Genomic DNA, 15,730 nt, shown 5'->3' on the forward strand with positions numbered 1-15,730 from the left:
ATCCGATTCGCATCTAGTGAATTTGAGAGCCATTGTGTGGACGTTATGAATTTCGGAACGTTGTTTTTAGCCATTCTTGGTGAACTCGAGCTTTGTGAGACGGTGCTGAGTCCTGTTGAAACGTCCATGGCAACCTCCAGAATACTTTTCCGATAGTATTTCGCATTTACCTTGACGCCAAGCTCGATGAAAACGATTACAGCGGCCCAAACCATTACCTGTGGCGGGTGCTGCCTTCTGGTGGCCAATTGATGACTTAAAATCCCCTATGAAAGGTCGATGAAATAAACCCTATCGTTTTGGGCGTTTACGAATTGCTCAGTGTGAAAAAATTTCTAGTCAAAAAACACAATTTTCGGAAATTGACCGCTTTCAGCCAAGCGAAGCAACTCCTTCGCTCTCTCAAGTCTGACTTGTTGCTGCTTTGGTGTGAGATCATGCGCTTTTTGGATCTGTAAGCCTTGACTTTAAGATAATTTTTCAGTATGTGGCGGATGATACGGTGAGATATTTTCAGTTCTTCCGCCATTTGATAGGCACTTCGCCGGGGAATCGCTCAAGTTGCTTCTTCTCTTTTGAACCATTTCACGTGACGTTATCCATAGAACTTTTTAAAATTACTAAGCTTTTGCCCTAGTTCCTCAATCTAGGCTCTGGTGTTTTCCATTTCTTATGTAATGTCGTTCCATATATTAGATCAGACAGTCCTCTGCTGGCAGCGCCTTTATTGCATCGGTTCTGCACTTAAATAATATGCTGACGACACCCTCCAACTTTTTCGTGAGCTTTTAGATAATTTAACAGAAAATTGAGTTTTGTTTGAAACCCCAAAAAAATACCGAATTAGAATTGCATGCTTGCTCCCTTGCATTGCCATAAATTATCAATAGCTGATACTTCACTTTTGCATACTTCACGAATGCATTCTTTCTTCACAAACTACCATTTCACTCCACTCTGTTTTTCGCACTCAACATGTGGTATTTTAATTTAACATTCATCGCTTCCAATTCGCTTCAATTTTAATTATCACAGTTCACTTTGTGCGTGTAAGCGCTAAAATGCTTGATTAACTTTTTAAGTCCTCCTACATGGCTTTGTCTTTGAGCGCTTTGGTGATTTTTAGAGTGGAAATTTCCAACGAAAAAAGGCGTGTCAAACGACTACTCAGAAGTGTAATACCTCTTCACAATTGTGGCCTCGATTATTATGCGTTCTGTGATTGCAATTCTGCGCCGCTCTCCTTTCCTTTGAGATGCTAGAGGGCGGCGTCGGTTGCTGTCAAGCGTAATTTGACATTTCTACGCAGATTTGCATTTGCACTCTAGCCTTGCATTGCAGGTGCTTTTTGTGTGGCAATAGCTGGATTTTTTAATTATGCTTAAGTGGGTGTTGTTTTTGGTTGGGCGGGCGGAAATGCAGCATTCACTGACTGTTGGACGGTCTGCAGTATGCCTGGGTATTCCACTTCTATGCATTTTCGGCTTTCGATTTATGCCCGAAATGCGTTCTTTTAAGTAATTGCAATTAGGGGACTATAGAAACAGGTTCATTATGGTTAAATGGCTTTTGTGCAATTGGGTGGTAGAAAACCCCGCAAGATACCTGGATTACAGACGTTTCACCAGTGGAAGCGACGACTTCTCCATATGAGGTGTGAATATTTGAGGATTCGTAGAAGTAGGCTGCAGAGGTGGAAATTTAGTGCACTAGAGAAGACAAGACGTAAGTAGGTCATAGTCACCCCGGTAACATCATTTTTTAAATGTCAAGAGAACAATATGTGGACGACATTCACGGCATCCGAGGTTTAGGATTGGACTCGAAGCAGGTTTACTAATAAATTTTGCTCCATTGATGGTAAAATGCGTGTTTGTGCCGAAGTGATGGCCCTTGGCTGGGATTCACCGCGTCAATCTAGTAACGTAGAACCAATGTTGTTAAGAACATTAGTCGCTAGAACGTCATGCTAGGCAGAAAGTCACTCCCATATTCCCGCAAAAGGATAGAAATACCGCATGGTATACGTTCCCACGGCAGTCGATTCTACGTGACCGGAACGACTCGGATTTACGAGTATATCCGGCCAAGGACTGTCACTGCCGCAGTATTCCGCGTATATGTATGGATAATCTTTATGCTGCTAAAACAGCAACAACCGCCTGGCATGGGGTCTACTCTACCTTAGTAGATGCAGGTTCTACAGAACTAGGCTAAATTTCCATAGAACGCAAGGTTTGTCAAGGAAAGGTCCGGAAATGGAGAAAGAGTTGGCATTCAGTTTGGGGGCATAGTGCTGATGAAACAATAACGACCGAAAATTTCAGGTAGGATAGTAAACTTTTGCTAAGTTTTTTAAATAAATGCAATTGATTAATTTCGTGCAATCTCCAGAAAAATTATTTTTTAAGTGAAGTAATTAATTGAAATCCGCTTGGTTGGATTAGGTTAGATTAGATTTGTGGGGGGTTGGGCAAGTCCAAGCACTCAGTCAGTAGACCATTGTACTGCACCCCGATAGATTTCAGTAGAAAGAAGAGAGATAGGAAAGATAAAGAGTGGGTAGTAAGACGAATAAATTAGTTTGAGGTTACTCTTCCACAAATCTCTTGGTTGGAACTCAACTTTTAATGAAGAGAACTGATTAGTTGAAATATACTGACGATGAGATGCAAAATTAATGCAATGGAATAAAAATATGGAGAATTTTGAGTATTTTATTTGAAAGAAAAAACAAATGAAACTCTGGCAAGTTGCAAGGCCAGCTGACTACAAGGCGCTTTCCCTAAAACTTAATGTCACTTTACTCTTTCAATTTCCATGTACTTGCAACTTTTTGACCGTGGGAAAGCAATTTGTGATAATATATAATTGAGAAAATAGTCAAAGAATTACCTATAGGAAAGTCGCACAAGAACTGCGTCAAGCCAAAAAGCTCATAAGACCTTTTATCTACTACTGGGAATTGCGTAAAAAAAATTATAGGTTTTCTGACCGGTCACTATTACATAAATTATCATCTCTCAAAAATTCTCATTGCGAACGAAATGAAGTGTAGACTCTGTCGGTAGTAGTATGGAACCACAGAGCATAATTTGAGCAACTGTATCGCCTTGGCAAATGCAAGACTGCATAACTTTCATCGAGATCAAATGGATCCAAATGAAATCAAAAATCCTCCTGTTACAGATATTACGAAATTTGTTCGCAATTTACTGAAAGAATTTGACTTTCAACCAATTCCCAGCCTGAGGCAGAGAGTATCTAGGTTGGTTAAATAGAACCTGATGTAATATCAGGTCAATCCATAAGTTCGTGCGTATTTTCCCCATAATTTCACTTTAATACGATTTTTGCATACAAAAAAATATTCGCGGAATATAACGGAACTATTTATATTTTCTTTGATATATTGTGCATTCAACAAGTGATTTTAATCGCAGATTATAACTCGTGTTGTTAAAAAATAAAATGGAATCTTTGAACGCGAATAAGAGGCATATTTTGTATTTTTTTTTTTATAAAAGTGGTAAAAATGCAACAACTGCTGCTGCAGAAATAAACACTGTTCACGGAGAGGCTACCGTGAGTGTAAGGACTGCGCAAAAGTGGTTTTCAAAATTCCGAAATGGTAACTGCAACGTGCAAGACGCCCCGCTCGCTGGTCGTCCTGAAGTCTTTAACTCCAACGCCTTGCTCGAACTTGTGGAAGCTGAGCCAAATTTGACAATCGATATGATAGCTCAGAGGTTGAATTCAACGCATGGAACAGTTCACAGGCACCTGTTTTAGTTGGGAAAGGTTTCAAAGCTGGGGAAATGGGTTCCGCATATACCTTTCGTCGCCAACCTTCAGCAGAGAGTGAATGTGTGTTCTCAGCTGTTGCAGCGGAACCGACCCCTAGAGATGGCCTTCACCCCAAAAAGATTCTCCTGTCTATTTGGTGAGATATGGCCGGTATTGTTTATTATGAACTTCTGGAACCAAATCACACGATAAAAAAAAATAAATAATTGGCGCGTACACTTCTGTTAGGTGTTTGGCCGAGCTCATCCTCTTATTTGTGGTGTGCGTCTTGATGTTGTTCCACAAATGGAGGGACCTACAGTTTCAAGCCAACTCCGAACGGCAGATATTTTTATGAGCAGCTTTTTCATGGCAGAAATACACTCGGAGGTTTGCCATTGCCTGCCGAGGGGCGACCGCTATTAGAAAAATGTTTTTATTAATTTTGCTTTCACCGAGATTCGAACCAATCGACCTCTCTGTGAATTCCGAATGGTAATCACGCACCAACTCATTCGGCTACAGCGGCCGCCTTATTATTCCCATCAGTTATCAAACCTGAATGAGGCACTTAACAAAAATCGACCGTCTTTAGTGAATAGACGCAAAGTTTTGTTTCACCACGACAACGCAAGACCTCATACCGCAAGGCAAACATTAGGAAAAGAGCCTGAACGAGCTCGGATGGGAGCTAATGCCGCATCCACCATACTCTCCGGATATTGCACCTTGTGATTATCACCTTTTCCGTGGACTTCAATCCCATATGAGTAACAAGAACTACTCCTCCAAAGAAGCTATAAAAAGGGATATCGAAGCGTATTTTGGCTCCAAGGACAAACAATTTTTTGAGCAGGGAATTAAAAATGTGCCTAAACGTTGGAAAGAGGTTGTAAATAGTGAAGGAAAAAATATATTATTGATAAATAAATACTTTCAACATCTTTTTTATTAATTTTAAAACCACCTTTAAAAAACGCACGAACTTATGGACTGACCTGATACATTAATGGTAGTAGTGTCAGTTAAGAGGACTAGCATAAACTACTCCTAACGCATGTAGTAGGGCACATAAGATCTTTTAGGTCGTAGTGGCGGCCATTGGGCCCACTACAGATACTAAAGTATTAAAATTAATTAATCTGTGATATTTCGCGAGAATTCTTAACAATTATTTGCATCGTGAGAATATTGCTAATGTTAGATGCCTCATAAGTGCTAATCAAGCTCAGCAGACTGTTCAATGCCTTTAGACGCTTGCTTTCAAAAATTTTATATGCCATTTCGACAGGTCCTCGACTTTATGAAAAGCTTTCTTTCTTGTAATAAATAATAATTAACAATTTGATCAGAAGTGAGGAAAAAATTGCTGTGCATTTAAAATAAAATTTGTCATTTTTATAAATGTCTAAAATACTTTGGATTTAGTACGACACATGCGAGACGATAAAGAGCTAGGAATCCCCCGCCATTCAATTTCTAAACTTATAGCGGTGGTCAGCGGTCACTGGGTGATCGGCACTCATGCGGAGAAGCTTGTACTTCCGTACAAACCCCCATTGCAGAAACTGTGGGGATCCGAAAGAGAAAGAGACTATTGGACATTTTCTTTGCAAATGTCCGGGTCTGGCGGCTGGGTGCTTTTGGTTCCTTGGTGTGCCTTTCGGAGATAGCCTGAGGCAGTTCTGCAGCCAAGATCACGTTTCTCAACTCCACTACATCAATAGCTGTAGATGGTTTTTCTTCCTATAAGTTTTAAATTTTTTTGCAGGTCCTACTTGTAGTGTATCCGTGGTACTCTTGCCAGTTAGCCGAGTTATCTATACAGTCAGCGTCAAGTGTACACCATATATTGATAAGTTTTGACAATTTTTTTTTTTTTTTTGTAATTTCAGTTACTTTTTTTATAAAAATATAGTTAATACTACATCAGCTACCATATAAAGTGAAGTTTCGAACTTTGTATACAATTTTTTAAAATTGGCAAATTTTCATCAAAATTGCAAAGTTTTTACTAAGAATGTATGCCGTTTTATAGATCATGGAAATTTAGTGCAATAAAAAAGAAGTTTCTAGTGGTTCAAAAATTCTGGAAAAGCCTGGAGACTGCCACGCTAGCAATGATGAGATTGCAAACTTTAAAAAGAGACATGGAAGACGACGATGTCTAAAAATTTGCGAAGAAAAACGCGACAAATAAGAGCAACCCATCAACCCACTTTTGAAGAAATTGAACAAAACAATTAAGGATTTAAGTTTCACAAAAGAGCAGTTATTCAAAGCCGATGAGTCTGGCTTATTTTAGAAGCTCTTACTCGTTAAAACTCTTGTGCGCTCAAAGGAAACCTCGGCTCCAGAGCATAGGCTAAAAGGGTATCTCCATAAGTACACGTATTTGATGACAGTAGGCGTTCCTGGGAGAAGTTGGTGTTAGCATCGTGTGCTGCCATCTATTAACCCAGCGAGTCGGGGTAAAGAATACATCCGCGGTAAGGCATGCCTGTCGTAAGAGGCGACTAAAATACGGCAGGAGCGGGAGCGGCTCGCCTCGAAAGGCAACATATACCCCGAGTACCTCCAGCGGCAAGGTTGTAAAGCTCATCAGGATCGAGACCAGTAAGATACTGATTACGGTATACTGGAAAATATTCTTAGATTAGGAAGTCTATGGGCTGGTAAAAGTAGTAGTCTATCACCTCAGTACAGGAGGGTGACACCTCACCGAAATGGCTGATAGGCTAATGCTACAATCGTCTCCGTCCCGTTAAAACTCTGGCAAGCCTTCGGGTACGTTTCTTACATGTCACCATTAAGTTGATGGTGCAGGCTCAGTTGAGAAATACCGACTAGTTCCTATCCCGGCTCTGAACTCTATTGCCCATGAAGCGTAGAGTTAACCCTCACATGGCCTTCCTACTCGCATAGATAACCATGGGGCACTTAGGGAAACTACACTTTCATGTAAGGATAGCGGCCTGAAGTCAGGACTCAATAGAATTGCTTATAAATACACAAAATCCAAAAAAAAAAAACCAACGAGCAAAGAACGCAGAGATGGTCGAAATGGCAACGTGGATCCAAGAACAGCATTTAGGAAAAGTAACTTACTGCTAAAATCCCCGTAGGCACCCATCCTTAATGCAGCTGGAAGCGGACCAGCCCGCACTGCGTTCAAAAATGTCAAAGTTGATAACTCCACAAACGACAACAGGCACCGTAACATCAGCATTCAGATAAAGGATGCTTCCAATGTCGCCATTGGAGGGCTGCAATCAGCGCAGCATACGCCAACATGCACTTTTGCAAAATTCAGCTATTCGAGTAAGACGTGTTTCGCGATTTTCGCTAAGATGGAAGAAGAGCAGTAGCGTTCAGTAATTCGCTTTTTGTGTTTGGATGGGAAAAAATGCGAGGAGATAAACTCAAAATTTGATGCTGTCTATGGGGATGCTTCGCCATAGATGACCACAGTTAGTCATTGGTTCAACGAATTTAAACGTGGGCGAACATCCGTTTTTGATGAGGAGCGATTAGGACGCCCGCCAGATGTGGTTAGGGAGGAAATCATTCAAAAAGTCCACGACATGTTTCTCGCTGATCGATGGACAAAAGGGCGCGAATTAACAGAGGCCATAGGTGTGTCGAACAGAACGACAATTAATATTTTGCATGATAAGTTGGCGATGAAAAAATTGTCGGCCCGCGGTTGTGGCTGCCGCGATTGCTCGCGGTGGACAACAAGCGGATGCAGCTGTTAACTTTGAAGCGGTGTTTGGAGCAATTTAAGCGAGCTCCGAAGGAGTTTTTGCGACGAGTTGTCGCCGCTGATGAAGCCTGGATTCATCATTACATCAAAACAATGGATTTGCATGCTCCGGTGAATCCGCATCAAAGAAAGCGAAGACAGACCCATCGGCCGGAAAGGTCATGTCGACGATTTTTGCGGATGCAAACGGCGTCATCCTCATCGATTTTTTAGAAAAACGGAAGAACGATCACTAGACCATACGACAGTGAGTTATTGAACCATTTTCATAAAAAAATTAGAAGACACGGCCGCATTTGGCGAAAAAGAAGGTGCTGTTTCACCACGATAACGCACCAGAACATTCATCCGGAGTTGTCACCGCCAAACTGCATGAATTGCGTTACGAATTGCTGTCGCACCCCCGATATTCACCCGATCTGACTCCCTGCGTCTTTTTCTTGTTCCCTAACATGAAGAAATGGCGCGCGGGAACAAAATTTAGTGCATGCGAGAAAGTCATCGCCGAGACAAAGGGGTATTTTGGAGAGTTCGACGAATCCTATTGGGTTGTTCGGAAACTAATTTCGTTCTTTGTGTGGATTTATCGAGCTCCGAGGTCAAACCCAGGCCTTTCAGGTAATCATAAACAGTTGAATTCGTTAAATTTAACCTCTCACCGATCTCACGTGTTGTTATTCGCCGGTTTGCATCAATTAATGCGTCTTCATCGCGTCTTTCTCAGCTTCAAACGGCCTTCCAGAACGTGGTGCATCTTCGACATCAAAATTGTAGGATCGAAATTTTGCAAACCAGTTTTGGCACTGGCGTACTGCCAACACATTTTCTCCATAGACATCGGTGAATTTCTTTCTGGCTTGAACAGCATTTTTAGCTTTTTTATAGTAAAAAAAAAGTAAAATATGACGAAAATGCTGCTTATTGTTCTCCATATTTAAGAGTGCACCGATCAAAAACTACTACGTAAAATCAATTGAACTTATTCACACACAAGCCTTGCTATATCAGCTGTCAAAACATATAATGATAACACGGTGTGACAAAAAAAAAAATATTAAATATACTTTTATGGAGACCTAGCACGATTTGTGGCTATAGAAAAACTAAAAAAAATGGTATAGGAGAAATTTTCAATACACCCCCAAAATCTCATTTTATGGCCATAAAACCGTTTTTCAGTAGGTTGATGTGAACAATCCCTCCTAACTTCGCCAATTTCCATCCGATTTCGAATTTGTTTTTTTAGTTCGAAAGAACAAAAACAAGCCTTTTTGACAGTGTGTTGACATTTTTTCTGAAATGACAACTGACGAGACTGTAGACGGAAGTATTCGGAATTTTTTTATTTTTTCTCTATTTTTTCAACTTTGACATCATTTTTGCGATATTATCCGATATTGAGGATGTTTTTTAGTAGACTACTGTTATAGTGAATTTAATTCTGCGTCGAATGAGCTATATTTGACTGTAATTGAATTAAAATTCATAGAGTTGTGCGAGTTTTAAGATTTTATTTTTTTTACTAATTTTAAAGCAAGTGTCAGTATAAACACATCATCAGTACGAAACAGTACAGGTTTAAAATTTTAAAAGATGCCGGGAAAAACTAATCTTAATTTCAAAAATGTTTGCTAGACCTGCTCCGTTTATAAGAGTCATCACAATTTTAGGGATCCTTGTCGGGCCTCAGATTCGAAAACTCATGCGAGATGAGAAATTTACGAGTAAGCTCAGTGCAGTGGAAAGACGGGCATGGGAAAGTTTTAAATCATTGTGTGAGAAGTTCCTTGGAAATAAAAAGAGCTCTGATTATGTTGAAGTCGTCAAAGAGTTTTTGAGTGCGTACGAAAAAATGGAATGCAATATGTAAATCAAGATACACTTTCTGCACTCACATTTGAATTTTTTCCCGGAAAACCTGGGCCAGATGAGCGATGAACAGGGTGAAAGATTTCACCAGGAGATAGGAGTCATCGAAAAACGTTTTCAAGGGAAGAACTCCATCAACATGCTTGCTGATTACTGCTGGTCCTTGAAACGTAAAACAAGTGATGACTCTTATAAACGGAGCAGGTCTAGCAAACATTTTTGAAATGAAGATTAGTTTTTCCCGACATCTTTTAAAATTTTAAACCTGTACTGTTTCGTACTGATGATGTGTTTATACTGACACTTGCTTTAAAATTAGTAAAAAAAATAAAATCTTAAAACTCGCACAACTCGCACAACTCTATGAATTTTAATTCAATTACAGTCAAATATAGCTCATTCGACGCAGAATTAAATTCACTATAACAGTAGTCTACTAAAAAACATCCTCAATATCGGATAATATCGCAAAAATGATGTCAAAGTTGAAAAAATAGAGAAAAAATAAAAAAATACCGAATACTTCCGTCTACAGTCTCGTCAGTTGTCATTTCAGAAAAAATGTCAACACACTGTCAAAAAGGCTTGTTTTTGTTCTTTCGAACTAAAAAAACAAATTCGAAATCGGATGGAAATTGGCGAAGTTAGGAGGGATTGTTCACATCAACCTACTGAAAAACGGTTTTATGGCCATAAAATGAGATTTTGGGGGTGTATTGGAAATTTCTCCTATACCATGTTTCTTAGTTTTACTATACCTACAAGTTGTACTAGGTCTCAATAAAAGTATAATTTCACTGTCGCACAGTGTAATGCGACTTAAGTGTAAAGTTAGCTGTGAAAAAATACAATTAAATCCTGTGTCGGGAAAACACGAAATTACTTTCTGAAACACACAATATTTTCGGAGGGCTAAAAAATTGGCCGGAGCGTAGGGAGAAATGTATCTTTCTAAAGGGGTACTACGTTGAAAAATAAAAAAAATTTGTTTGAAAAAAAAAAATAGTGTCTTCATTTCTAAGAATTTTCCAATAACAGGTGTTATTTTGAATAGCCCGCTATTTCGGTAGATGTCACTTTTTAAGCTGTCATTTTTTGATATTTAACTAGTAGAAACTACGCCATTAATAAAAATGGAACGATACACGCTTAAACAACGCATTCAAAATTGCGGCAGAGACGGTTCATAAAACTCGAACATTTTTGGCTCATCGTGAAACACTTTGTGGGCCCGTAATACAGAAATTGGTGAAAAAATTCGAGCTGTTGGGACAAGTTAGTGATGTGAAGAATAAAACCCGTGCCCGTAGCCGATAATATTGCTGTTGTAGATGAAAGTGTTGAAGAAAACCCAGGTTTGTCCATTCCTCGTCGTTCTTTGGAATTAGGCATTCCACAAACGTCATTACACCGCATTTTGCATAAAGATTTGGGTCTTAAGGCTTATTAAATCCAATTAACACAAGAACTCAAGCCGGCCTATCATCAACAACGTCGTGTCTTTGCTGATTGGGTCTTTGAAATCTATGAAAATGATCCGGAATTCCATCGAAAGTTATCTTGAGTGATGAGGCCATTTCCACCTCGGTGGCTTCGTCAACAAGCAAAATTGTCGGATCTGCGGAGTTATTGGATCTTACTTTTTCGAAAATGAAGCTGGAGCAACAGTTACGGTGCATGGATTGCGCTATCGAGAGATGATTAACGTTTTTTTATGGCCGGAATTGGATGGTATTGATCTGGACAACGTTTAGTTTCAACAAGGCGGCACTACGTGCCACACAAGCAACGAAACCATTGATCTGTTAACAAAATAACACGTCTTATTGGAAATGCCTTTAACACGGGGACTTATTGAACCCCCCTCGTAGTAAGCAATCGTCGTATTGCTAAGAATATGCACAAGTATATTACATTTTTTGCTCAAGTGGATGCCGTGTCGAAGCAGCGTTTGGAGCAATTTAAGCGAGATCCGAGTTGTCACCGCACATTTTTTCACACCACTCAATTCTATTGCAGAAGAGAGAGATCTTTAAAACTATTCTAAATTAGTTTATTTCCGGATTAAAAAAGCCACCACCATTACCACCACCTCAAACAGCGAGTATGCCCACTTTACCACACGCTGTCACTAAGTTGCTCTCGCTACAAAATGAAACAGTAACAAAAGTAGTGACAGTAATTGGCGGCGACGAAGTATGGGAAAGGTGCAGCAGCAGCCACAGTGGTAACACTACTGCAATAACAGCAGGGGTGCTTTGAGTGCTGCCACCATGGCACGTTTTTTTTAGTTTATTTATTAATCACAAATCAAATATGGCCGCCATGCGTATTTGTTTGACAAAAGCGCATATATGCAGGAGTGTTTGCGGGCAGCGTGTGAATGGAAGGCGCGCAGAAAAGTGTGAACGTCTGCATGATTGTCATCAACTGCTAATGTGTAAACATACAAGCCTATGAATGGGTGTGCAGGAAGTACGTAGTGCCAGTTAATTTGCGCTACACTTTACGAATTATACGTTTTTTTTTTCGTATTTCTTTGAAAAGTGTATAAATTAACGCATCAACCCTGTTTGCCGCCTAGTTTAATTCGCTGTACGCCATAATAAATAAAATCCAACGAGGGTAAAAAACAAACTTCTACAATTGCCGATGATGTGCAGCGCGAGCAGGCGGTGATGTAGGAGGAGTGACAGAGCAACAAAGGAGGAAGCGGCGGTGTTAATCAGTAAAAGTAGAAGCAGCACTCCGACGTACGGTAATCACCCAATTGAACACAACACTGCGCGACTGCAGTGTTTAGCTTTAGCTGTTCGAGGTTTGAGGCGTTCACTAAGTGGCAGCAACTCGACACTCAGGCTCACACAGCGTCAGATTGCCGCGCTTTATGCCACTCAAGCAGAAGTGAACTGTGATTTTTCATGTGGTGACTGATGGGCAATAATGGAGTTGACGCACAAATTAATGCACAAATATGGCAGCTTCGGTTAGGTTTGTTGGGCGCAGGGCAGGAAATGATTCATTATGTATGCACACACATGCATACTCGTACATATACATGGGCCTGTATTTGTTTACTTATTGGGCGGCGCATAGTATGGCGCGTTCGATGGCGGTGGCGGTGGCGGTGCGGCGACGGTGCGGCGGCGTAATGGTAATCATCGATTGTGGAAGAAAGTAATAACGTAAATAAATCATTTATAAATCAAACAAACATAAAAGCAGCAATCAAATGCAAAACTGAAGTCTGAGTTGCAGCTGCAGCTGCCTGCGCCTTCCGGTTGGCGCTTTTAAGTGCTACTTTTCCACTTAATGATTAAACTAAAAAATAAATAACATTTATGTGTTGAAATAAGCGCACTATGCATGAACAAATATAGGCTTATCTAATAAGAGGTGTTTCTTTTGGTATTCAAAGAAAAATGCTATTTTTTAATATAAATGATCGGATGTTTAATTCATTATAAAGAGGACGGTTTGCCGTTAATAGTGGAAAATAACATCAGGCAAATGACCACCACGACCACGCTTACAGCAGAGTACCCTTTTCATAAAATTTTTCATAACCGCATTGCTGTTAACCGCCGGCTGCCCTATGTCGTCGATAGCCTCACGAATTCCATCTTTGAGGTTTTGAATCGACCCTGGGCTGTTCACGTAGATCTTCTCTTTCACGTGGCCCCAAAGAAAAAAGTCACAAGGCGTTAAATCACAAGATCTCGGTGGACAATTGTGATCACTTCTGCGAGAGATAACACGGCCTGGAAACTTTTCCCGTAAAAGATCAATGGTTTCGTTGCTTGTGTGGCACATAGCGCCGTCTTGTTGAAAATAAACATTGTCCAGATCAATACCATCCAATTCCGGCCATAAAAAATCGTTAATCATCTCTCGATAACGATAGATAACACCTGTTATTGGAAAACCCTTTATTTTGAACGACATTTATTAAAAGGGCTTAATGGCGTAGGCGACTGATTATCTAAATGAAAAATAAATAAAAAATATTGAAAATAGAATTAGGGTCCCAAATATTGCATACCGATCAATTTTTTTTTCATACTCATCTAATCTGTCTCTAACTCTACTTTATTGCTAGGTCATTTACCTCCATCTCAACTTTTTTAAATATTATTTAAAATTCATAAAAAGACAAACAAAGGTACCGTTAGCTGCTAGGCAAATGAAAATGTTTACCGTCATGCGTTCGATAATGCTTGCCTTACCATCAAACTTACTGACAATCCTAGTAAAATTTTAAAGTTCTTTCATTTGACTAAGGCCTTCGCCTCAATTTTTGGAGGTTTCTTTAAAAGGGTGTAAAACGGAAACGAAAAATATTTTTGAAGTGAAACTTCTTAGGCGTCGGTGGACGAGAGAATGGAGAGTAAAATGCAACGTTTTGGGCATTTTCGTTCCGCGAGAGAGAAAAAAGATATAACGTAGAGGAAAAGGAGAGAGAGAGCTATACCTTATATATATCTTAGATACACTATACCGTTGCTGCGGTCCTGGAATCGCTGCGTTTGTGCTGGTGATAAATGTTCGGAGTAGTGCTCATTGTTGCCACAGTTTGTGACCGGCGTTTACCTACACCGGTCGACCATTCTCCTTTTTTTGTAAATTTTGTCTATTTGTATTCTCTGCAAATGTTGTGAATTTATTTAGATATATATTCTTTCTCTCTCTCTCTCTCTCTCTCTCTCTCTCTTTCTCATTCTCTCTCGGGTCTCTCCCTCTTTCTTCGTCTGCCTTGAAAGTTTCACTTCTGTTATGTGTACTACGGTACACGCGCTTTTTTTATTTTTGGTTTCATTTTTTTATTTCCTGATTTATTCCTAAAAAATAAAAAAAAAATTGTTTTCCCATACGAGGTTCGTTCAAAGAATTACACATGTAAACCACGGCATCGGCCAAAGGCTGTTGATGCTTCCCCTCCTCCACAAACAAAAAAAAATATTTCAGTGTTGACAACCAACAATTCGAAGTTGTGAAGAACTTTGTCTACCTTGGGACCAGTATTAATAACAGAAATGACGTCTGCCTGGAGATCAAACTCTTGCCAACAGGTGTTACTTTGGGCTCAGTACGCAACTGGAAGCAGCGGAATATGGCGCAGAAGCATGAACGATGTCAAGAGCGGATGAAAAAGTTTTTGGAGCCTTCGAGAGAAAAATTCCACGTAAGATTATTGTGCGGAGTACCGCGTTAGTGAGGAGTGCCGCGTACGGTGGAACAGCGAGCTATGAGCTATATAGAGACATGGACATAGTTAAGCGTTTAAAAATACAGCGGCTACGACACCTTGGCAATGTCACCCGTATGCAAGAAGACGCTCCAGCAAGGCGAATTTACGACACCGGCACCCCAAAAAGGAAGACGTGGGAGAGGAAGATCGCATCTCCATTGGAAAGACAAAGTGTTGCAGGACATGTCTTCACTCGAGATTACCAACTGGCACCGACGAGCGAGTGAAAGAGAAGGTCTACGCCAACAGCCCAGGGTCGATTCAAGACCTCAAAGATGGAGTTCGTGAGGCTATCGAGGACATAGGGCAGCCACTTTGCAATTCGGTTACGGAAAATTTCATGAAAAGGATATTCTGCTGTAAGCGTGGTGGTGGTGGTCGTTTCTCTTTATAATAAAGTAAACATCCGACCATTTATATTGAAAAATAGCATTTTTCTTTAAATATCCAAACAACACCTCTTATTGGAAACCCCTTTATTTGGGAGACGAGATTATTAAAGGGCGCCCTGCTCTCATCTTCCTCTATTTTACTATCTCGGAGTCGCCTACTCCTTCCGCGTTCGCTTACCAATCATGTTTTGCATTCATAATCTGATCACAGATTCACATCTGATTTCAGCGATGAAAATGCAGCGATTGCTACCCGCCGTATTGCAGGGTGGTATAGCTTTGCTAGTTCAAATATATGCGTATTTCTCCTAAAACCAGTGTGCTTTTCAAAAATTTTAGAATACCTCCTATTTCTTCAGAACTGAGACCTTCCAATTCGTTACAAAATTGTCTCCCTAGCCTGATAATTATTTCCTTATTTAAATGTTTGTGCTTAATATTAATTTTTTGTTTACATACTTTTAACGAGTAAATATTTAAATGTCACGTAGAAAATTGGGCAATTACAGATGTCAAACCTGCATAATACAAACACGCAGCAATTGAATTTTCACATCATTAAGCGGTACACGCGCTTTTTTTATTTTTGGTTTCATTTTTTTATTTCCTGATTTATTCCTAAAAAATAAAAAAAAATTTGTTTTCCCATACGAGGTTCGTTCAAAGAAT

General features: G+C 39.9%; 1 protein-coding gene across 1 annotated transcript in view; it reads left to right on the plus strand.

The window, feature by feature from the left end:
* Positions 1-12,610, plus strand: part of LOC129238386 (E3 SUMO-protein ligase ZBED1-like) — a 69,849-nt gene extending 57,239 nt beyond the window's left edge. The window contains exon 3 of the mRNA XM_054873410.1: positions 12,518-12,610. Within this exon, the coding sequence (XP_054729385.1) occupies positions 12,518-12,610 (93 nt within the window). The remainder of the gene's footprint in view (positions 1-12,517) is intronic.
* Positions 12,611-15,730: the final 3,120 nt, after the last annotated feature.

This window comes from Anastrepha obliqua, chromosome 2 (genome assembly GCF_027943255.1).
Source record: "Anastrepha obliqua isolate idAnaObli1 chromosome 2, idAnaObli1_1.0, whole genome shotgun sequence".
Classification (NCBI taxonomy): Eukaryota; Metazoa; Arthropoda; class Insecta; order Diptera; family Tephritidae; genus Anastrepha; species Anastrepha obliqua.